Raw genomic sequence first — 23,463 nt, forward strand, 5'->3', positions numbered from 1 at the left:
CTCCAAGGACACTTCCACCCGATTGGACTAGTGGGGATTTCTTCACGCAGAGATGCAACTATAGACGAAAGTATACAAGCAAGGATCCTCAAAGTCGAAAAATAAAAGTGTGAGGCCCAAAGAAAAAGATGCGAGAGAGAGTCATCATATCAAGAGACAGGCGATAGTAAAAGTAGGAAGGTGGATGCAATGGCCGCCGGAAATGATCATACCAGGCCCCAGATGTAAATGCTATCACAGAACATAAAATGGGTATAGGATGCATGTCGTCCTGTTCTTCATCCTCATGGGTTCATTTCATGAACCTGACCAACATAAGCTGACATGACAAACCGACAGATGCATGAGAGAAAAGCAAACCAGAAGAACAAATCAAAACGAATACAGGCCAATTATGATTACAAGGTTTGTGCAAAGACGCAGAGAGATGGGAGGAAGAGGAAGGATGTAGTGACGGCGAGAGGGGGAAAGGCAGAAGGAAAGAAGTGAAACTGCCCATTCATGATCGAGGCGTGAGACCCAAGAAGAAAAACAAACCGCATCGGCGCAGCCCATCAACTGTTTACTTGCTTCTCTATCAACGATCAGCATGATTGTCCGTATACTGTGCTTCGAGTTCTGAGCTTACCAGGCTGGTAGCCGCCGCCGCTGTCGCGAGGTCTGGCTTTCCGCTTATACTGCGTGCCGAGGCACGGGGCAAACCAGTGCCCGAGATAGTTGAGAGAGTCGAGCCGCGTTTGGCAGGGCTGCTGGGGGGTAGACCGGTCACAGTCGAGTGTCGCTTCCCGTTCATACCTTTCACGGGGGAAGTGCCGGAAGCATCGCGAGTGCGGAGATTCTTCAGGGTCCCACTGGGGGGCTCAGGGAGGGGACGAGCACTCGAGGCCGACACGCCTCGCTTGGAGGGGGTCGCGGTGGCATACACACGGGGTCGTGAAGGGGCCTTCACGCCGGTAATAAACTCGTGCTTCAAAGCATCGTGGGGACTAAGCCGACGAGCGGGGTCCCAGCGGAGACAGCGGGAGATGAAGTCCAGGAAAGCATCATCGTCACACTTGAGAACCTGCCGGAGATCCTTGGAGCTGGGACGACGGCGTCGACCCTTGGATGACACTGTCAGGCGCGGTTTGCCAAGTGAATCGAAGAACAGCTTCTTGCGAGTGCTCTTCTCAATCAGATGCTTCTCGGGTGGACCGAAGACTTCCATAATGCAGGCGAGCTGTTCCTGTTCGTTTTCACCCGGAAAGATGGGATAGCCTGTGAGCAATTCGGCCAGAATACACCCAAGGCTCCACATGTCGATAGGCATGCCGTATGACATTCCCAGAATGACTTCGGGGGAGCGATAGAAACGACTTTGGATATAAGTGTAAACCTTCTCATTTTCAAAACAGCTCGAGCCAAAATCGATGACTCGAATTTCGGAATTCAATGGGTGCACAAGGAGGATGTTCTCGGGTTTCAGGTCACAGTGAATAACTTTCTTGGCATGCAGCAACACCAGGCTACCGAGCATCTGCTTGGTGAAGCGCCGAATGAGCTTGAGCGAGAACCCGTGGAAATCGTGTGCCTTGATGAATTCGTAAAGATTCATGCCCAATAATTCAGTTGAGATGCACAGGTGTCCACGGAAGTAGAAGCTTTGGTCAAAAGCGACCACGCTGTGTCGACGCTCAGAGTCCCACTCCTTCAACTTTTTCAGGAGATTCACCTCGATGAGAGCTTGCTGATGGAATCGTTTTTTGTTGCGAATAATTTTGACTGCAACCAGCGCACCCGTCTTGTGATCAACACAACGCACGACTTGCCCGAAACTTCCCTTTCCGAGAACATCGACCACCTCATACCGATAGGCGAGGTGATCTCCGATGACAATGTTGTAGTCTCCACGATCATCGTCATACCCAAAGTTTGCCGTGGCGGAGTGCAAGTCCCCCACATGCTTCTTCGCATTCTGAGTGCCGCAAAAAAAGACATCACGGTAGTCGATAATCTCACCACGCTCAAAGATATTCAAATTGGCCATCTTGAGCGCCTGCGCAGGGCTGACGCGATCCTTCGGCCCGGCTTTGCGGCGTAAATCGTCAAGTTTTTTTGCGGCGATTTCGAAGTCTTTCCGCTTCGCACCTAAGCGCCTCATCTCTTCGTCTGCTACAGCAATGTCTGCATCAACTCCGTGGTCCGCAGGGCGTGCATGAATGACGGTGCTTGATCGAGCAGAGCTGATGATTCTGTGAACTGGAGAGATGTAGCTACTTGCGCGCACCTGTGAATGATCGCTGCCTGTGGACTCATTCGTGGTACTGTGCTCGAGGGTCAGACTGCGGTCGCTGCTGACGCTCGGCTTGCGAGGAGACGTCTGTTTGGTGATGCTCGAGACAGAAGACTGCCGGCGGGGCTTGAGGTACGGTGCTTTCGCGACGGGACTGCTTGAGTTCACAGACGAAAGGTTGTTCCACGTCGCAGATGCCGGCAGCTTCGGCGGGGGCATGTTGTCATACTTGAGACGGTCGCCATCCGCTTCGGACGAAAGTTGAGCTTTAGAGTTGCGTCGCAGACGAGCAACACTTAGTTTGTCTTTCAAAGAATTGGTCCCCACAGCGGTAGACTCAGGCTCGGACGGTGTGGATATCTGGGTAAGAGTCTCGGATGAAGGGCTGAAGATGGCACTCTGTGTTTGTGGCCGGGGCCCGTTGAGCTTGTATGGCTGTGAAACTTGGTCGGTGTAGTCGTTGTTGGCTTGCTGATGAAGAGAGTTGAAATCAGAGCTGGGCTTCGGGAGGGTGGATGACGCATAAGGCGAGATATTTCGGGCTATGTTTGGCGTGTCTGCTGCCCCGAACCCTCCGGTACTGCTGGACGTGCGCAAAGCATCCGATGAAATTGAGCTAAGACCAAAGTGGGAAGTACTGCTGCGAATCTGCGTGGCAGGAACCCTCTCATCTTCTTCACGCTGCCAGAAGTTTGCCTTGGAAGCTGTCATGGGAGTACTTGGGGTCTTTGACATGATCTGGTCTAGGGGAGTTCGAGTTCCGCGTTCATCAGCTTCCCGGTCTCTCAGCGCCTCAATTTTGGTGGTCATAGGTGTGCCCAGTGGAAGCAGATTCAGAGGTGGTAGCTTCAAGGGCTGCAGTCCCTTCCGACCCAGCATAGTGGTGTTTCGTACCCTTGACTCGGGCGTCTTGGTGGCACGGGTACGTTGACCATCGGTTTTGTCATCATGAATGACGGCAGTAGTGGAATCCTCGCTTTGCGGTGCAATAGCAGTATTCCCATCCATTGGTAAACTTGACTTCCGCGGTGCAGGAAACACCGGCGCATCAAGTTCACTCTTGGGGGATTCATATGCCTTTGGAATTGCTGGAACAGGGGGTACCTCTTCACCGGATTCCTTTGCAGTCTGCTCCGTTCGAGGTTTGGGTGTCGGTAGTCGCGAGGATGAGAAATTTTGAGAGAGACGAGGTTGGAGCGAATTGCTAGAATTGCGGATAGAATTGTAGCTGGTGCTGGAGGATAGAGAAAGTCCCGAGCTGTACGACTTGCGATTCGGATCAGGTGTCGTCCGAGTTGAAGAAGGGGTGACGCTCTTCCTCGGAATTAAGGAGGGAGATTGGTTTGTTGATACTGGTCTCGTGGGCAGAGGCTCCGTTTGCATAGGCGGCGTATGTGGCATCGGAGGAGCATTTGGTGCGACCGACATGCGTTTCATTCGACGAGCGTCAGTTGGACTTATGGTTCGGGCACCCAAGCCAGTCGCATGAGGCATTGTAGACATGCGTTTGGAAGATGAGGAAGGTGTCGTGTGTGCAGCCGCACCGTCACCAGTCGTGTCTCCACTGGGGGTGCTCTTGACCGGTGTACGGACCGCATTTGTTGAAGATGAGCGTGTGTGATCCGAAGCGGGATTTGTGGTCAAAAAGGTGCTTCGAGGCTCGCGAGGGGATGGCTGGAAAGACTTTGCTTTGAGACTTCGCATCGCTGATGAAACCTTGGCATCATCGTGACCTTGTTCCATATTTTGAGCTCTTGCGCGGAGGGCATTGTTTGCGTCTAATCGCGACGTGTCCACGCTAGCCTTTCGAGCACTGAGGCTGGCGCGTCGAGTCGAGGCGTTTGTGGGAGCGGCAGCACCTGAGCTGATGGACTTGCGGGAGCTGCGCGCACCTGAGGCGGTCCCGGCTGCATTCTGAGCAAGACTTTGGCGACGTGTCCGGGTGCCCATGAAGGCTGTCGATGTTGCTGAGCTCGTAGGGGGTTGGCCATTGAAGCGATTGACCTCGCTCTTCCGCCGAGACGTTGGTCCCCTTGTCCGCTCCGAGGCCGAGCTGTCATAGCTCTGTTGAATCCACGAGGCTTTCCCAGAAATATCGGTTTCTTTGCTCTCGGATCCGACTGTTGCACTTCCGGGCATAGGGAATCGGTTAAGACTTGGCTCAGCCATTAGGCTGTTGTGAAAGTCGTCAAAGCTGATTGGTGACAGAAAGTCGCCTCGCTCGGTAGCTGTGGCTTGATGACATGCGTCCACCCGGGCAAGGTTCCCAATACTGACGGACCGATTGTTCAAACCCTTCGAGGAACCCTGCGTAACACTGGTAGGAAATGGTTCTGAATGGAATCCAGTCGCAGGATGGGCACTAAAAATCGTCGTTAGCTGCGCAAAATAGTGACACGTTCCGATCGACCGCCAGCGTGAGGGTGAATAAGGGGGAAGGCATTCGTTCAATCGGCTAAGACAGGGCTGTGCTCACCTGACGCGCGGGGAATCTTGTGGTCGAGGTCCTTGAGGGACCTTGGGCCCTTTGATTGACAGCCTTCTCCCACCGACATCCCCTGAGCGCATGCCAGCGATGCCTCTTGGGGACTGCTGCTCAAAGTTTGAGGGATTCATGTGAAAGTTAGTCGATGCGGCTTTCTGCAGGCGTCGGCGTGCTGAAGATTCAACTAAGGCGTCGGAGTGTTAGTTTTACTGTTATGATCTCAACGTGCGAAGAGCTGTTTGGTCCTTACCCCCAGAGCTTGGTTCTTCATATGTGGAGGGACTAGATCCGTGAGGCGCGGACAACCCCGTTGGAACCTTGGATGTGTTCTGCGCCGGCTTGGCCGGCATTGACCAAGCATCCATGATCAGTGGTAGAAGGGAAGAAGTCGGTGGAATGGTCTCCTGAGGATTGACAGCCCACTAAGGACGATACGCAGGTGAGATAAGGTCCGACGGTAAGAACATTCAGGAGAAAGCGGGCCTCTTCAACGATGAGGAGATTGAAAGAGCCGTTGGCAATGTCGCGCGACCCATCGACAGGCGGTTATCGCTCCATTGTGAGCGCCCGAGGGAGAGAGGTGGCCAAGTTGCAATGCCGGGGGAGGGGAAGGGGGGGGAAAGTTCGTGGTGGGCTGTTCTCTTTTCGTCTTGGATCCTGCTGGGCAAATTATTTCGGCGTAGCTTTCCCAAACGTGTTGCTGGGGCAAGAGCACAAGGCGGTCGAGATGAAATAATTCAATGGGGATCCACCGCCAACCAAGCACCACTAAGAGAGACTGGAGACTGTTTCAAGAGGGGAAAAAAGAAAATGTTTTGTGCAGAGTAAATTGCAGGTGGTGACTACAAGATCAGGACACGAGAGATGTTGAAGAAGAACAATGTCCTCGAGATGCAGCTTTCGAGCTGGTCCCTGGGTACAATCTATAGATGTTTACCGTACCATGAACACCCTGTTACCATCCCCATACCCGCCGCGGCGCCGCATGACCTCCTGTGCCCTGTACTTGGGTACTACCGGCGCTAGCGATCGCTCCTGGACAATAAGCATCAGCACCGTCCAGCTAACAAGATTCGATAAGTCTAGAGATTGGGACAATATTGAGAAGAGTGCAGAAGATGAGAGCAAAATTGTCCACTACAAAAATAGAAAACTCTAGGTAGGTCATTTCTGCTCGGGAGTGGAATATACTAGTGTAAATGGATCAAGTGGAATAAAGACCCTGAAGCCCAACCCATTATTTCATACCGCAACCGTGTTTGTCTCGGGGAAGAACCCCAACCCGGGAGATACGTGGGAGGAGACCACCTCCAGGAATGATAGACGAAGTAAAGTCACTACTACCGACCATTCCAGGTAGAGGTTACACCTCTATTAAAATTTTCAAGGCTAAACCTGAGGTTGGTTAATTGATTCATACATTCTGATGTGGGTAGAGACTGAAGAATGGTCAATGAAACGGGAAAGAACTACCTGTTTTCCAAGCACGACCGCTAAGTACTAGTGTCGGCTACCCAAAACACTTGAATGTTGTTGCCGCTCAATTGGGTTAGCCATACGCAACGCCGACAATCAGTCGCCCACCTCGGAGAAAATATATTCTTGCCCGATTCAACAGGCATCAACGAAGCACATGCTAATGTGGTCATGAACCGTTGCACTCCCCGGATCACATTCAGTGCTTTTCACTCAACAACCCTGATATTCCGTGAGATTACTACCTACATTTATTTAACCGGGACTCTCCACAGGTCATGACCAGGCTCTTACCATCATGAGTCACTTGACCTCTGAGATTCTCAAGAATCGCGATGATGCGGTGTCTATGCTGGGTATCACGAGGCCGAGGCGACAAAGAAGCGGCTCCCAAGACAGCACGCAGTCACGCATGTCCACGCAGTCAAAGACTTCGATACAAGACAGGCTCTTTTCCAAGTAAATTTATCACTGGCTCTCGTGGAACATGAGCTTTTGCCAAATTTCTAATAATGTCGACCATAGGATTCTAGAACAAGTCATCCCCGGCGATGATGACGAGGACGGAACGGACGTGGACGACGATGCCTCGGTGGCATCGTCCCATCGGCCACCGTTCAGTTTACCCGCGATGTCTAACAATTTTCGAAGGTTTAACGCGAGGTAAATAAAAAACAAAAGCATAGTTTTGCTCGAAAAGGCCTTGGAGAGGACAGTACTGATCAGGATTATCCAGAATTGGCGTGGTGTTTCTCTTTCAAACCCAAGTTGAGCGGGTACTCAGCTGGGAAACACCATCACACACGATATCGCTGCTATTCGTGTATTCATTCATATGCTTGGATCCACACTTGATCCTCATTCTACCGCTGGTGGTCTTCCTCTTGTTCATCATGGTGCCAGCGTTTGTCGCTCGACATCCTCCGCCGCCTTCTACCTCTACTTCGAGCATCATCCCCTACTATTCCTATGATGGCCCTGCTTTGGCTCCAGCGAAAACCATCAAACCAGCCTCGGAAACCTCCAAAGATTTCTTTCGCAATATGCGCGATCTCCAAAACGTGATGGCCGATTTCTCAGACGCTCATGATGCAATTATCGGAATCGTCGCTCCATTGACAAACTTTTCTAATGAAAAACTGTCGTCAACCATCTTTCTCGGCGGAACAGTTGCTACGGCTGTGTTGTTTCTCATGGCACATCTCTTGCCGCTCAAGCTGATCATGCTTGCCGTCGGAAATGCTGCTGTTCTGTCTATCAACCCGAAGATTCGAGGCATGGCTAAGGGACTCCTTTCAGATGTACTTGGCGAGGCATCAGAGGACGGTCTCGGGGGTGAAGGTGATTTCGATGGGCCTGGTGGATTTGCCTCCTCTATCCCACAGGATACATCGGCTGCGATGTCTGCGCTGGAAAAGTTGGCAGAGATTTCACTGGACACGGAACCTGAGGAACGTGAAGTCGAGATCTTTGAGCTTCAGTACCGGGCGTCTGGCCCAGCAGAATCTGGATGGGAGACCTTCATCTTCAGCCCTCAGCCATATGATCCACTATCACCCGCGCGAATTGCTGGAGACAGGCCGCGTGGGTGTCGATTTTTCGATGATGTGCAGGCTCCGTCGGGCTGGAAATGGAAAAGTAAGAAGTGGGAGCTTGACATGGACTGTCGGGAGTGGGTCGTCGAGCGCATGATAACAGGGGTTGGATTCGAACTCCCGGAGGCGAATCCGGACGTTGGTGCTCTGACTGACGAGGTCGGAGGCTGGGTTTGGGACCTGCGAAGCGAACAATCGACCGCTCGTGAAGAATCAGATCGTGACGTAACCCCATCTGAGTATGGCGATCTGGATCTAGCAAGCACCGCGTCGAAAGCTCCAAATGCAGTGCCATCAAAGGGCAACCAGAAAAAGAAGCCCCCAAAGGACTGGGAGGAAGCTTCATCGGCCTTGTATGGAGTCGGAGAGTGGCGGCGTCGGCGGTGGGTGCGGATCGTGCAGCGCGTGAACGTTCGTCCGGTTTCAGGGACGGGAACTGTCACATATTCCACTCTACGTCAGGGGTGATATGTACTTATCCAACGTTGCAAAGGCGCAAGGCTAGGATATAGGATCTATGTGACGCGAGCAGTGCTTATCCATGACGAGATCGTGCATCGTTTCTCGGGTCAACGTTTTGACCGAGCTGGAGACTAGTTGGGGAATCTCTTGTAAATTTTGTAAATACATATATCCGAGGTTGACATGGTAGATCATGACCCAAAGATATGAGGTAGCGGAGTCAAACAGAAAAAGAAGAATGAACGCCAAGTGCGCCTGATCCGAATGCTGAAATGAAGCGATCTCGAGAGACATCATGCCTGCTGGCTCTTCTTCCACTTGTTGATTCTCCTCCGAATATCGCCTTCTGATTGCTGCATAGGGTTCAATTTGCGATCCCGGGCCATGGCGGACAGATTGTCTCCATGCTTCTCGATCATTCGTTAAATCCATTCGCCTTCACGTGTGCTTTGGTGCCGAGGCTTCTTGGCCTTTTCTCCAACACCTTCCAAATCAGCCTGGCGCTCCAACTGCTGAACGACCTTGGATGCGGGCATAGCCTTGATAGTGGCGTCCTCATTGTCTGAAAGTTCGTTCAACGGATCGTTGAGCGGGTTTGTGCGTCGCCGCTTCTTGCCTGCGACTTCGATCTCGTCAACGTCGTGGATGACGCGCAGAATCTTGCCGGTCTCCGGGTCGCGCTCGACCTTTGTCTCGCCAACGTCAATTTGCGTCGCAGCGACAGCGCTGCCGTTGATGTGAAGCGAGTTGGATTTTTCCTCGAGGTCATTGCGTCCGGGAATGCGTTCTTTGCCACCGGTGGGAGCGTTCAATTTGTGCAGGAGGCCGAGTCTTTTATAGTTTTGCGTGAGTGTCAAGTCGCGGTCCCTTGAGAGATTGTCACGAAGCGTTAGTCAATTTGCATCTCTACTGTTGAAATCTGGGAATCAGTCAACCTACCAGTTTTGGGCGATGATCTGGTTACCCAGCACGTTGATCTTCTTGTTGCCATTTTTCAGACGGTTGTTCTTGGCCTTGGCCTTGGAGACGCTGGACCGAGCCTTCTTCTTCTGGAGAACCTTGCCCATTTTCGCAGATGGTGTTATGTGAAATTTGTCTTTGGAAAAAAGAGAATCACATACACAAAATTGACGGTCGTAGTATCAGCCCGTTATCGAAACTTTTTTTAAATGTTTGCATCTCTGCCCTCCAACTCCATCCGCAGGTCTTGGCATGTTTGTTTCCGAAGGTCCGATAAGATTCGAAAGGGGGCCGCTGGCCAGGGCGATAAGCGGGCTATCGATCGAGTGCGGGCGACGCTGGACTGATTGTTGTCCTTCTTGGTACCCTCTTTTGCCCCAATTACCACCGTCAATGGCTTCACGATTGATGCTGTCGTCTCGGACAGGTCTTGCGCTCGTCGCAGGCTGTCTTCTTTTTGTCTGTGTAGCCGCAGCTTCTGCCCATACCGGTACCTTGTCTGTGGGGGAAATTGAAGAGCAATTGCAGGTAACATGATGCATACAAGCTCCAGCTTTCACCGGGGGTCCTGGACCCCCGTCGGCCTTTGATTTTCGATCGCTGATCATGTTACCCAGAATTGCCCTTTGGTCGAAGCTCTGAATGAGCAGAAGAGAGCCTCAGCGCCGGAAACTACGAGCTTGACGGCTCAAATCTTCTCTGTTTTGTTCCCAGGAAGCCCGGCCGTGAACTCTCTCCTGGCCACTCTGTATATCTCTGGTCCTCCTAGTACGTCTTTTTTAACACCCGCAAAGCCTCGGGGAAAAGAAAAAGAAAAAGAGATTCCATAAAGAGGTAGTACTCTAGATTCGTTGCATAAATTATTGACTCTCAATCATTTAGACTTCCTTCTCGCATTATGTCCTCCAAACATTGACCCTTCGTCACTGTCTGTTATGGTCGCCTTCGCCGTGGGTGGCCTGCTCGGCGACACGCTGTTCCACCTGCTTCCAGAAATCTTCTTAGGTGAAGCATCTCCAGACCATGTGAGCTTCGTCATGGTCGAACCAAACAAGAACCTCCTTCTCGGCCTGGGTATCATGGTTGGTTTTTTCACCTTTGTCGCAATGGACAAGACACTCCGTATCGCCACCGGGGGTGAAGGCGGCCATGATCATTCCCACGGTCACTCGCACTCTAGCCTCGACAACGCAAGTACCACCGGTGCTCAAACCGCCGGTACCAGCAGCGGTGAATTGAAGCAGCGCAAATCCCAAAAGTCCACAAATGAGCTCTCCGCGCAAGACTCCCCCGTAGAGAAAGAGATCAACCCTAGCGTCAAGCTCGGCGGATACTTGAATCTCATCGCCGACTTCACACACAACATCACCGACGGTCTCGCTCTATCCTCTTCATTCTACGCTTCTCCAACAATCGGCGCAACTACCACCGTCGCCGTATTCTTCCATGAAATCCCCCATGAAGTAGGTGACTTTGCCCTTCTTATCCAGTCAGGCTTCTCGAAGCGCAAGGCCATGGGTGCGCAGTTCGTCACGGCGATCGGCGCCTTCCTGGGGACTTTCATTGGGATTGCAGTCCAGGAGTTCGGAGGCAACAGCTCGGTTTCACAAGCGGCTGCTGGTGCTGGAATCTGGGGAACCAGTCTCCAATGGGGCGATATGCTTCTCCCCTTCACGGCTGGCACTTTCTTGTACGTTGGGACCGTGGCCGTGATCCCGGAATTACTGGAGACTGGTAAAGATAAGGGCGCCGAGGTGCGAAAGACCTTGACCCAGTTCCTGGCTGTGGCCGTGGGTGCAGGAATCATGCTTTTGTAAGTTTTTCTACCAGGACCGGACGATTGATTTGTTTGAACGAGTGGACTTTTTTCAATGCGATTTTGGCTAACTTCTGGATGAACCAGAATTTCGTGGGACTAATTTGCTCTGGATCTTTGGCGATGGCGCATGAATGGTCGATGGTGCGGCAGGGGAAGCTCGGAGAGGTGATTCCTCTTTCCCTACCTTAGCCTCACGGTTACATGTTCTCCTATTGTGATGCATTTCTTGCGAAAATGAGTGGCTAAGAGAGGACTATGCTAAATTTATGTCCCAAATGGATAGAGTCGGTGGTCCTACAATGCCCTTGTAGATAAACTAGAATACCTAGGTATCCCATGAATGGCCTATGAAAAAACACAGACAACATCCTCCATCTGGGCGATATCGTGAAGAACCTACCCTCAAGCCACTAGATGACACGAGCCTAAGGATTTGTTCTCGTCTTCCGGAATCTCCAACCCAGCTGCTGATGAGTCTCGAGGCCAATGGATGTAAACGCAAATTGAGATAGCAATCCTGCTGGGCCATCCCCCGCAAGTGTAAATCCATTCTATAATGCTGCTGTGTGCCTTCGCCTTCTGAGAACGCCCAGCAGAGTCTAATCGATCAAAGAAAACAAAGGCCCAACGTACACGTTTCAAAAGCCAAGGGGAAAAAAAGAAGCTCGTTGAGACCAAAGAAACGCCAAAGGAAAACAGTCCCAGAGTAAGATGACAAACTTGAAAAACCTGTTGCGGGAGAAGATGACGAAGATGGCACGCAAACTGCGCACGGCGCGAGTTGAGTGCCTTATATGAGAACCAGTCTTTGAGGTGAATTGGAAAGAGAAAGAATCAAGGCAGAGATATAAGAGGAAATGGAGAAACCCCCCCCCCCCCCCAGAAAGACAAAGCAAAGATGCGAGATTCGTGATCCCTCGCTGGGTTCTACTCATTATAGTGGTAGACCTGGGATAGGAAATGTATTAGCAAAGATATGACTACATCTCGCAACGCCAATTGGCACAGAGTAAGTACTCACCAAGTAATCCGGCAACCCAGCGACCGTATATCCCAAACGCTTCGCCATTTTGGCGAACCCTTCTGTCTCAACCAGATGATAAAATGGGAAAGCCGGGAACATGGCTCCATCGCGGTGGACATCCGCCTTAACCATCAGCGCTGTTCCACCAACGCCGTCCAGTTCGATTGCGCGCCGAGGATCCAACGAGTCCAGGTTTGCCAAGTACGCCATGAGTGTACGATATGTGGGCAGCTCCGCATAGCCTTCGAGGAGAATCTCGTCTGGCTCCATCTGTGAGGCGAGATTCTGCGCCGCCTCACTGTCGATCCATGAATTGTAGTCGTATGGACGAACATCCCATTTCTTGGCTTTGGTGTTGTAGTATCGCTGGAAACAATTGGGGACGATCACGGGCTGATTGTGTGAGGTGAGATCCTGGATCAAAGTCGGTGGGGTCTCAACAATATCTCCGTCCAGCCAGAGGACCCATGATGTACTCGGTCCGATGGTGGTGAAGAGAAGACTATTTCGGGCGCGGCTCATCGACTCGCGCCGAGCTTTCTGCGAAGACAGTTTGTGACGGACTTTTTCGTCCTGGGATTCCAGTGGAGGTTCAAAGTCCTGGCGGAGGATGGAAATGCTAGCGAACCGATTGTCGATGAGGCCCGTTTGCGTGGTTCGAATCGCTTTTTCCAGCGCCGAGACGGCCGCATTGCCGTCTTTGGTCTTGGGGGCGATGAATCCCAGCGAGATCAATTCATGTGGATAGCTGAGCTTGACGAGGTTGTCCCAGTATGCCTGATAAAATCGCGCCAATGGGGTGAGGATGAGTATCCGCTCTCGATTGGCAAGCGCATGATTCGAACTGGTCAGATTGTTTAGGTTGTAGTGCACGACTGGAGGCGCGGCCTGGATGCCATTGCCGCGGCGAGGCTGCTCCTTTAAGAATGGTTTCGTCGGTGGTGAGAGAGGGTGCTCAGCTGCATCGTCCTGGCGCTGCTGGGAAGAAGTCGCGGAGGCGGCAGCGGAGACGGACGAGGACGGCGAGAGCACGAACAGGACGAAGCCAAATGCAAGCACTGCGGCCAGCACAAGGCTGATGGGACTCGTCCGGCGCATCGAGCGTGCGACGGCCATGGCCGAGTTTCGATGATCAACAGCTTCTCTGGCAAGAGCAGGTTTCCAATTCACCCGCTCAAGGGAAGATTGTGTCGTTGGAGAAAAGGTGACGTGACGACGTAGGGTTCATCACCCACGAGAGCTCCGGAGCTCTTTAGTCGGCGACGCCAATCACCGTTTCCCGTTGCGGCGGGGGCCTCAGGCAGATGGCGTCCAGATTGTTTTAGCGGGCGATCTCAGTCTTGGCGTCTCGATGGAATGTGCTCCAGAGAGACAAGCGAAATATTCAAGAAAGCAAAAAGCAATTCACAATAATGTCGACATCCACCTGTGTCGCTCACACAGCCTTGAATTGAGAATCTCAGGCTAGATTGGAGCTTAACCCGCTTCTGCATCTCGCAAAGCAGGATTCAGTTCCCAGAGATTCCCCTCCGTACCTGAGCTTTGTTCGTCCGGAAATGGACGGGGGGCTTGGCGATAGCCGCGAATGGATTCGATCCTGATCTGGAATTTGAATTCTCCAAAAGCTAATCAAATGGTGCTTTTGACGCAACCTCGAAGAGGCTCTGCCGAGGGAATGGATTTGTCGTATATATCGACTGAATGCGGCCGGATCTGAGCATGTGAATGCAGCCAAAAGACAGCTCGGAGATCGCTATCGACATGTAAATTGGATATACTTCTAAATCCATAATAGACATGTCACCTTACGAAAAACCTAGCACTGAACTTGCCGATTTGGACGCAAACCGGACGGTACAAGTTCAAATCCTCTCTTCGATCTGGCAAATGCAAAAAAAAGGTCTCAGATTTCTACACGTTGACTCCCTCCATATGATTTTGTCCACGTAGATGTGGTGGTATCTCGATGTTATGTACAAAGTCGTGGAGTGAAGATGGTTAAAAGTAACAAGCCGCCCAATAGATATAGTCTTGTCCCGGTGAGGTTTCCGTTTCGTTGTCCTTCTTTTAATGCAGCGTGCGCATGACACCCTCGAACGCAACCAAGGCCATTGCGTTTGCTGGGAATGCCCTCAAAAAGCACGGCACAAATCCGCGCCAGTATCCCCTCATCCCCCGCTCTCGCCAAACTGCTTTGGCGGCATCCCTCCACCGGTGAAACTGCCGCTGACCGTCATTTAGGGCTCCGCCCATAGGGTCGGTCATGAGGCGCTGCTTGACCACATCCGACGGATAAGAAGTGAGCCAAAAAATCTGCGCGGAGATACCACCGGCCCAGAAATTGACTAGAGGCGCGGACATATTCGTATGGTTGGTCATGTAGCGGGTGAGGAGGTCGTAAGAACCCCACCAGAAAAAGAAGAATGATCGGAAGAACATGGTCGCATATAGTCCACGATAGACACCTCGAATGCCGTGTGTTCGAAGCTAGGGAATGGAGATGTCAGTCAGAACTCGTGCTCTTACAGCCCTGACAGAAAGAGGCATTCCGGGGTTCAGAAACTCATCGATTAAACACGTACAAGCTTGCGAAGACAGTCGATCGGCCCAGCGTACATGCGCTGTGATTTATCGGCCGCATATTGGACCTGTAATCGGGCCTTGATGTGTTCCACCGGCGCGGCAATGAAACTGACTGTCGTACCGGCCATAATCCCGGCAATTCCATGACCAAAGGAAGGTAGTGTCGCAAGGTCGGTCTGGTACTTGGAAAAGGGCATCCATCGGCGGAGTTCGGGTTTCGAAAAGATATTCTCGTGCAACAATTTCTTGTAAAATGTCAATGACCCCAACATTCTGTGGGCCCGAGAGGTAAGACGGTAGTCAGTAAACACAGCTTTCGAGTTTCCCATTCGGCGAAGTAATAGCATGCAGCCTGCAGGCCATCGTCTTCTTCACTCACATAGAATCCATCATCATCCATCCAACCAGCGGAGGAGATGCGCCCTTGTATAATCCCCGAACCCCTTCTTTTCGAATTGTTTGCAACGTGCAATCCAATGGTCCCTTGAAGTGCGCATCTGGACTGGTCTGTAATCGAACCTTGACCGTGTCAAATCTGCGTGGAAAGCAGACGATGTCAGTGTGATTTGTTCCCAACCGGAGAGACTCTGGTCCCTTCACGAGCGAGAATGCAGGGGAAGATAGATGATTTCGAGCATGACGTACGGATGTCCAACTGTGTCAATTCAAAGAAGAAAAGATCTCAATCAGTAACGATTCCACACTCAAGAAGAGCTCTGCGACAAGCGAAGAGAACCACTCCAACCCAATCCAACAGGGTCCAGTCTCTATCAACTCACCACTCAGCTTCGCAATCCCTGAAAAGACTCCCGCCACGAATCCCTTGTAATTCGACTTGGTCGATGTAGTCGATGCTGGTGTCATGGGCGCTTGATTCCCGCCTCCACTCACCCCTCCATCGCCGTGACTAGTCTCACTCGTGTTTGCCGTTTTAATCTCCTCGGACTGGGTCATGGCCGGTGCTGGCATCATTTCTAGAGGCGCCGGCGCCGATGTCATCACGAAAAATTCCGCGTGGAGTTGCCGACGCGTGCGTCAGCGGCGCCCGATCCAGACTGGGGAGAGACGTTTTCGTGCGCGTTACGGAATTGCGGTGATCCGGGGAGCGTCAAGGGTCAAGGGAAACTCAATGGATGTTGTTCGATGCGTCTTTGTTGTAAAGAATGGATTCCTCGGTGACCAGGCCAAAGTACCATAAAGGGACCGATTCTTATGGAGGGCGAGATCGGACATGGGCTTCCCAATGATCCCTGGACGAGAGCCCCGCAGCCGCCGCGTTGTGAGCTCGGGGAGTGGTTGCTCTCCTCCGGGATCCGCTGCGGTGGACACTTGATTGTCCATGAGGGCATTGATCGGAAGGTGGATCGATCGATCGACTGATGATTGAAGCTTGGTATTGTGTTTGAGTTTTGATCTCTGTGAGCTGTCCGTGGAGAGAGGATTGGAGATTTGATTCTTCGATTGCCTGCTAGTCTACGCGGCTGAAGGAAGTAGGAAGAATCGGGTGACTTGTGTTCCTGTTACCATGTGCTGCACCGCCCTGGTAGACATGGCAATATCCATCCTGCCCAGCTCGTACAGAGACGAAGAAAGAATGAACATTAACTTTGGGATCCAGTTGTACATTCTTGGGACCGACTAGCTGCTCCTGGCTTGTACGGCCCCGGCAGCTCAGCTATTCAAATTGGCCTCGCTGTGTTATATCTTTTCTTTTCTCATCCACCCAGCATGAAGACCGCCACTTGAGTGACTGGTCGCGCAATACGGAGCGATCTCTACGGAGTTCAGAAGACAGCAATGGAGGAAAAGAATGGCTGAGTCAGCAGCGAAGGTTTGCGGGAGCCTTCGAGAATCTATTGCATTCACTCATGCAGGAGACAAAAAGAAATGAAAATGATCAGACTGTTCTTAAAATAAAACGATGATCGCCGTACTGTGGGGCCAGCGTGGGGGTATAAAAGATGCAGTGGGTGACGCAAGAACAAAAAGCAATCGAGACCACACCCTCCGCTCTCATCAATGATCAGGGTGATTCATATGTCACGAGCAAGGGGTGCGAACAAGAAAGATGAGAAGGACCAGCCAAGAGGAACACACACAAGAGTCGGCTGTACCGGCCAGAGAAATCCACGATCCAAAAAAAAAATGGAGCCCAGGATCATGTGCGAGGCTCGGCCTCCCCCTGAGCAGTCATGGCAGAGCTGGAAGAGTGTGGGAATTTGAGAACCGGAAAGAACGAACCCGAATTGGGATGATATGTGAATAAAAGCCGTTGCCTTGAGCGAGATGGGCCAGGTAGCGGCACAATGGGCGGCCACAAAGTTCATCACCGGCCCTTGGCGGCCGGACGACTCTTTTGTCGGGCCTTGTCGTTCTCCCGTGCAATCAATTTTTCCACCAGATCCGCCGAGGGACCCGCGTGCGAACTGGCGACATCACGGGCACCGTGGTGGACAGTCCCGGAAAGACCGGCCGCTAGGTAATCCGCAGATTCGAGGGCCAGCGGGGTGACGGGGCCGGGACTCCGTAAGGGATCCAGGCGTGGTGCTGAGGGGCTTTGCTCAGCAGCATCTAAGAGAGCACCGTATTGCCATTTCACATCGCGAGGCCCCGATGTGGCGCGATAGGCTTGCTGCCGGGACTGCCGAGGAGAGGGTGGCTGGCCCGAGCTGGAATGGCCGCTGGGGTTGGATTGGTAGACGGCTGGGTGGAAGCGAGGCAGGCTGCCCAAGGAGAATCCGGGGATGGCCTTGGTGGGCGGAGTCTGGCCCCGTGAGCGGGAGGGTTGCGGAGAACTGGGACGGCGCGGAGACATGGTCGGAGAAGCCACTGGGGAGTAGAACGGAGAGTGGTCGGCACGCATGCTGGAGGAAGGAGGCCGACGATACCGAGACGGACCGGGACCAGCGGGAGCAACGACGGCGGCAGTCGGCGCAGACAAATGTCGGCTCGGACGCGAAGGTCTGGAGGGAGAACGGAGATGTCGAGATCGAGCAGACAAGGAGGCACGCTCCCAATCTTCCAGGTAATCGTCGTGGTCGAAGCGACCGGTCAGCGGGGTCACGGGGAGATGATCGTCGTAGTCGGATCCGTGGCGGCGCCGAGGAATTGGGATGGGTCGCGTGGACGAAGAGGAGAGGACGGGAGTATCGAGGGCGTCAATGGGAATGGAATCCGACCGTCGCAGCGGCGGACGGGAAGGAGAAGAGTAGGGAGCAGAGGTGGGTGGGTTATATGCAGAAGAAGTGGCCGTCAAATCCCGCAGGGACGACAACGACACTGGGGTGGGGTAGCCGTGTTTGAGGATCAGATGCTCTAAATGGTCCTGCGGTCGGGATGAGGACGAACGAGAGCGTGAAGCGGAAAAGACACCTGAAGGGGTGGTGGGGTGAAGAGGTCAGACAGCCGTCTTTGCAGAGGAGGTCATGGAATGAGAGGTGACGGAATGTCACACGTGTTCCATGGCAGCATGTATCACGACGGATTGGGAGAAAAGGTGGAATTTCAGGAGAGGAGCAGAGGAGCAGCGGAGGGGCAGACATGGAAAGATCCATGGGAGAGAAACCGAGCCATTGACCTGAGGGATCGGACTCTTGGTGTCTTTGCGGAAATCACCCGAATGGGCTCACGCCAGACATTCTTTCCCTGCAAGTATCCCTGACTTCAGGGATAGAGGACATGATAGGGCCGCGGAAGGGACCAAGCAAAAGTGAAGCCCAGGAGAAAATGGACAAGAATCATCTGGCTTGCCATTCGACACCTGGCTCCATTCGCGGTAAAAAAAATCATCAAAGACAAAGAAGAACAAGTTGTCACTTACTGTCAGAATAGTCTGAATTGCTGCTCAATGACGAGGGGTAGTGGGAGGCGGAGGAAGATGAAGAGTATGAAAAAGGGGAGGTGGACTCGGATTTTAATTGTTTGCGACGCATTGTCTCGTTGGTTCCCGGCTTTTCTTTTTCTCTCATTTTTCTGTCTTGCTCCTTTCTGATCTCTTGCTTTCAACGCCGACGCCTTGAAGAAGTTAGTCACTCCATTTCTTTTCTCGGGTCGCTAATGCATCGTAGAGTCCTGCGGGGGACTCCACAGACGCCTCAGCGGCATGTCGTCATTGCAAGGGGGACACGGAAATTGTGGAATCACGCAAAACGGGATCAACAAGTGTAAGAGAATCCAACGGGAAGGAAGACGGGAAAAAAATTATCAACAAAAAAAAGAGGCATAGACCTGGGAGAGAAAAAGCCACGAAAACAAGGTCACCCGCAGGCAAAAAGGACCCAAAGGGACCTTGTCCACCTCATGCAGCGCAATCATCGTGAGTGGAAATAATGATGCACAAGAAATCAATCGGGCTCCACCGGAGGCGCCCACAATTCCACGGTTCCCAGCGGATGGAATCGGTTCCTGGACAAGCCAAACATGGCAAGGGGCTTCCAGGAGAGCACACCAGAACAAGGATCCGGCGGAGCCAGGACTGAGCCTGTAAAATCATCGGCACCATCCGTGGATGCACATGATCTGAGATCGAAATAAAGATGTGGAGAGGATCAAACAATACACAACGCCAGAAGAAAGGGGGGATAGGAAGAAAACGAAAAGTCAAAGACACACAGCGGGGAAGAATCAATCAGCACTGACCGTGAATAAGGCTCGGAACTGTCAGATTGGTGCTGTCAATCCTGCTTTGTCTATAGACTACGGTAGATCGATGCGCTGGGTACTTGGCTCCGCTCGGCAGGATGACCCGCTAGGTTGATCCTCGTCGGGCGCCAGAGATGCACTGTACAGCCCAACGAGAGCTGTCCAAGACTCCGGTACTCGTCCTGCGGATGGCATATACGAAATACGGCAGACAAGAATCTCGGTCGGCCACAGGAGTGGTTGCAGAAGAAGTCGATCCAATGATGCGGGAGGGCGCAGCGGACCGGGAGACTCTGTTCAAGTCGAGCCTGGTGCTATTCAAACGTGGCCTAGTGACATTCAGAACTGCGCGGATTCTCGGAGGGTCGGATAGTGCAGGCGGTTGGTTCGCCGTGGATTGCAGCCGAATGAAGGTCAACGAGTCTTGACCGAAGGAGAGGCAAGTGCACAAGAAGAGAAAAAGGAAAGAAGAGAGGAGAGATTGAGGGTGAGGGTGTGTTTATAGGAAGTAAACCCGTACTGACAGACACTAATCCGCATGCCGGTCGCCATGAACAGGCGTGGGCCAGGGCCAGGCACCTGCGAAATTGAGGAGAGTCAAGTGTACGTGGTAAGAGGTACTAGGGCGTGAGGTACTGCCGGTACTAGTGACCCGGTAGTCAGATTCACAGAGCATCTACAGTACATACTAGTAGTGAGGGGACCGGCTGAAGAGTTTATTCTCGTCTCAGCTCATCGAATACGAGTCTCGGAGGCGAACATCTGTCCAGAGAGGACGTGAGCTCCTCAGGGTTTGCGGTCGGTATCTACTTGCACCGAATGTGCTCCACGCGGCGTCGCCTGGTGACCACTGCGAGGATGTCCGTTCCAAGGCACAGGCCGAGCGTGTGAGTGGTTCTTCATATCACGTCCCTGAGATGGGATCATCCATGTCCATCCGAGCTTCTCACTCGTGGAGAGCAAACCCCGGGGATCTTCATCTTCTGTCTCGTTATTCCTACGGTGGTCACGGTTGTATACCGGTTCCTGGAGTCATGAGTACCCGGTCATCACTGGCCCTCAGTCAGGACGGGCTGATCACGGAACAAGCCAGCTGCTGAAAATAGACGTCGACAACATGAGTATGCACATGTCCGCCGTCAACACTGAGACCGTTGCTCGTGGGAGTACTATAAATTTCTCAATACAGGAAAAAAAAGAATGAAGGAGAGAAAAAGAAAGACGGAAAGAGAGAGAAATGATAATCATATCGCCAAAAGCTCCGTTGTAAAACGACTAGGTTCATTATCACCTCCAATAGAAACCTTGCCTCTGAAGGCGATTACCATTTCGGGCGAAAGACTGCCATCCATCGGCACCGAGCATGGACGTTCAACTCAGATGGTTTCCCAATTAGGTACTTTCCTGACCAACAACATCCACGGAAAAGCAGTTCTTAGCTCAGGCGATCAGCCGACCAGCAGGTCCACCCTTCTTCCCCCTCCAGTGGAGTCCACACACCCTCACGGAGCCCTTCCATCTCAAGAGTCAAGTCACAACCTTTTTCTCTTGCTTTTTATCCAGATTTGCACCTATCAACATGCTCCTTCAAAGGCGTCCGGTATGTCCTAGTGGCTGAGATCGCTGACGAATTTCCTGTCATCCATGTATGTTGTGATCGAGCGGCGCTTTTGCTTCCTTGCCTTTTTGATAAATCTGTTTTTTCTTTCTTTGTTTTCTTTGTGTGTGTTTTTCTTTTTCCAAAAAATTTCATTCTATTGATGATTAAAATTCTGGTGCGGACGAAGAGAAGAGCACATTCCGGAACCGAGTACTCATCTCGCGGGTAATGGGGGGACCTCCAGTGACCTTGAATATTGTGGTTGAGGGGGATCAGTCTTCTTCCCACCAGCCATGAAGCCAGCGATCCTGGTGTGTCACGAGTCAGGAGGCGCAAAGGCAGACGCTGCCTTCCTGTCCTGAGGCTACGATAAGTTCTTATTATGATTTGGATCCTGACTCTGCGAGCAAAATCGGATCAGCAAGGTATTCAATCTGATGGCACTTGAATGTTAAAACCACTGCCGTGTATTGATGACAAGGGTCCGTCCATGGCATCCGTCCGTGGTATGCATGTCACGATCGTGCGTCTGAGCGTCCCGTCCATCCCCCAGTGCCCTCCACTTTCCCCCATCCACCCCCTGCCCCGCTGCAGCGCGGGTATATCCCCTGGTTACATGAGCGAGAGCTTCTCCGCGAATGTAACCATCGAACAAGGGAAGACGGGGGTATGATTTCCGCTGAATCCTTTGCCCCTCCACCCCCTGATGACTCTGTGAGGATCGTCGGCGATCATTGCGCGGAGGAAGCTTCCCTCCAATCGCGAAACGCGTCACTCATGCGATTCTTCACACTAGCCGGGAAAAGTCGAAGCCTACACTGCGCAAAACGCGTGAATGCAACACTCTAATACTTGGGAGGGGGGCTGTGTGTGTGTATTGGAGAGACAGTTGAGCGTGGACATCAGAGGTCGACGAGATGACTCACTAGTTTGATACCAGTCACTGCAGTACTTGATAGTCGAGACATCGACATGACTCTAAGTTACTAGTTGGCCATTTGCCAGAACGAGTCATCTGCAGAAAAGGAGTGTGTGACGGAGGAAGAAGAGGATCGGAGCTTGGTAGAGTAAGACATGGAAAATGAATGATAACCAAGGCCGCACTTGTGATTGAAGGACTGACCTGGATCAGTGAAGAGCACTTTCTTGATCCCGTTGGATCAGCTGAGAACCTTTCCTACGCCCCCCTAACCCTCGAAAACTTGAATGGCGTCGATCCGGAACAGGAGATAGGCCGCCTTTCCTTCCGTTTTTGCTTCCCCATACTACCATCCTTCTTGTCTTATTAGACAAGGCCCGGAGACATTCATCTTCCGGCCGCTCACCAAGATGCCAAAAGGATACCTGTGGACCAAAACCAGCAATCTTCGTCTCTGTAAAAATATCTTACCCCGCGGATAGACGGGAGGACGCTAGCCCGTCGAGTTACCTAGATACCACCTCACCCAGGACCACTTCTATAGAGGTCAGCATGGCCCAGTGTGAGAATTATAAGCAAGTGAGCCGAGGGATCGGCAAAAAGACCGATTCTGTCAATCAAGGAAGTACGTATGGACGACGACGACCTGTACAGGAGTCATTGTAAATTACATAATATGGAATGTTGATGACATTTACACATCTATATTGGCCATTCAAAGAGGAACCTATCAAGCAAGGGAAATCGAATCAATCTACCACGCACAGCGGCTCTGAGAATTCGGGCTCATATCTTGATGTGAAATGGAAAGGACCGGTTACCTAGCCTCCACTATTTTCCTAGTTGTCCATCATTCTAGCACAGCTGTCTGCGCTGCCGGCAGTGATGAATGATGCTTCACAGTCACTTCAAGTGAGGGACTAAATAGCAGAACCTAGTGACGACCAAAGATAAATGGAAGTGGGAAAAAAGGAAAACGAAAATAAATTCAGCAGCTTGGAGGATAAGCTGACTTGGGATAGAAAAAAAAACCCCGGGAACGGATCTAGCAAAGAAATATTGAACTGAATCTGACCGGAATGGTGAGCCGTGGTTGGCTCCTGACGACGGGTGGCACATCGTCAACATGACTCCCGTCAACGCTACCGGGCATATCGTCATATCCGACACATGCCTGGACATTTTCGGGATACAGGTTCCATCCATTCATAGGTATATATGTGTATAAATGGGGAGGGCGGAAAGACGGTAGCACAGAGGAAACCCCTCTATCTTTGCCCGCACGAGTAGTCTCACCTTTCAATTCTTCAGACTTGATGTACCGACCAAGAAAAGTGAGAGAAAGAGAAAATGCCTAGATAATATGGCATTTCACAGGAACTCCGTCAACATCAAGTTGAGGTATCAGCATACTCTGTGCTGTCGCTGCGAGCGTCCGGATGGCTCGTGGTCGTTCTCACAATTGGATCTCAACCGCTGTTTAGGAAATGCAAATGGTTTGTCACCACAAGACTGAATACATCCCCTTTTTCGGACGTTCTCTCTCTCTCTGTCTCTTATCCATCTTTGACTAACAAAATCCACATTCATCACAGGCAAATTTGTCTGGGGTGGGCACAGCTTCGCT

General features: G+C 52.0%; 7 protein-coding genes across 7 annotated transcripts; 2 read left to right on the forward strand and 5 right to left on the reverse strand.

The window, feature by feature from the left end:
* Nucleotides 1-562: 562 nt before the first annotated feature.
* POX_b03280 (uncharacterized protein) lies at nucleotides 563-5,122 on the reverse strand (the record flags this gene model as incomplete). The annotated part of the gene is made up of 4 exons (XM_050112179.1): nucleotides 563-574; nucleotides 629-4,634; nucleotides 4,749-4,941; nucleotides 5,008-5,122. The coding sequence occupies 4 exons, from the start codon at nucleotides 5,120-5,122 to the stop codon at nucleotides 563-565; spliced, it is 4,326 nt and encodes a 1,441-aa protein (XP_049972525.1).
* A 1,409-nt stretch (nucleotides 5,123-6,531) lies between these two features.
* Nucleotides 6,532-8,296, forward strand: POX_b03281 (uncharacterized protein; the record flags this gene model as incomplete). Its single annotated transcript, XM_050112180.1, has 3 exons — nucleotides 6,532-6,692; nucleotides 6,759-6,896; nucleotides 6,970-8,296. 3 exons carry the CDS (start codon nucleotides 6,532-6,534, stop codon nucleotides 8,294-8,296), a joined length of 1,626 nt encoding a protein of 541 aa, XP_049972526.1.
* A 416-nt stretch (nucleotides 8,297-8,712) lies between these two features.
* On the reverse strand, nucleotides 8,713-9,357 carry POX_b03282 (Nucleolar protein 16; the record flags this gene model as incomplete). The annotated part of the gene is made up of 2 exons (XM_050112181.1): nucleotides 8,713-9,157; nucleotides 9,230-9,357. The coding sequence occupies 2 exons, from the start codon at nucleotides 9,355-9,357 to the stop codon at nucleotides 8,713-8,715; spliced, it is 573 nt and encodes a 190-aa protein (XP_049972527.1).
* Nucleotides 9,358-9,643: 286 nt separating this feature from the next.
* POX_b03283 (Zinc transporter ZIP13) lies at nucleotides 9,644-11,067 on the forward strand (the record flags this gene model as incomplete). Its single annotated transcript, XM_050112182.1, has 3 exons — nucleotides 9,644-9,778; nucleotides 9,868-10,018; nucleotides 10,133-11,067. The coding sequence occupies 3 exons, from the start codon at nucleotides 9,644-9,646 to the stop codon at nucleotides 11,065-11,067; spliced, it is 1,221 nt and encodes a 406-aa protein (XP_049972528.1).
* Nucleotides 11,068-11,996: 929 nt separating this feature from the next.
* POX_b03284 (Mannan polymerase complex subunit MNN9) lies at nucleotides 11,997-13,209 on the reverse strand (the record flags this gene model as incomplete). Its single annotated transcript, XM_050112183.1, has 2 exons — nucleotides 11,997-12,017; nucleotides 12,091-13,209. The coding sequence occupies 2 exons, from the start codon at nucleotides 13,207-13,209 to the stop codon at nucleotides 11,997-11,999; spliced, it is 1,140 nt and encodes a 379-aa protein (XP_049972529.1).
* A 951-nt stretch (nucleotides 13,210-14,160) lies between these two features.
* POX_b03285 (uncharacterized protein) lies at nucleotides 14,161-15,675 on the reverse strand (the record flags this gene model as incomplete). The annotated part of the gene is made up of 5 exons (XM_050112184.1): nucleotides 14,161-14,580; nucleotides 14,676-14,949; nucleotides 15,056-15,211; nucleotides 15,322-15,331; nucleotides 15,456-15,675. The coding sequence occupies 5 exons, from the start codon at nucleotides 15,673-15,675 to the stop codon at nucleotides 14,161-14,163; spliced, it is 1,080 nt and encodes a 359-aa protein (XP_049972530.1).
* A 1,327-nt stretch (nucleotides 15,676-17,002) lies between these two features.
* On the reverse strand, nucleotides 17,003-18,103 carry POX_b03286 (uncharacterized protein; the record flags this gene model as incomplete). The annotated part of the gene is made up of 2 exons (XM_050112185.1): nucleotides 17,003-18,001; nucleotides 18,080-18,103. The coding sequence occupies 2 exons, from the start codon at nucleotides 18,101-18,103 to the stop codon at nucleotides 17,003-17,005; spliced, it is 1,023 nt and encodes a 340-aa protein (XP_049972531.1).
* Nucleotides 18,104-23,463: the final 5,360 nt, after the last annotated feature.

The sequence above is a fragment of the Penicillium oxalicum genome, chromosome II, assembly GCF_001723175.1.
Source record: "Penicillium oxalicum strain HP7-1 chromosome II, whole genome shotgun sequence".
NCBI lineage: Eukaryota > Fungi > Ascomycota > Eurotiomycetes > Eurotiales > Aspergillaceae > Penicillium > Penicillium oxalicum.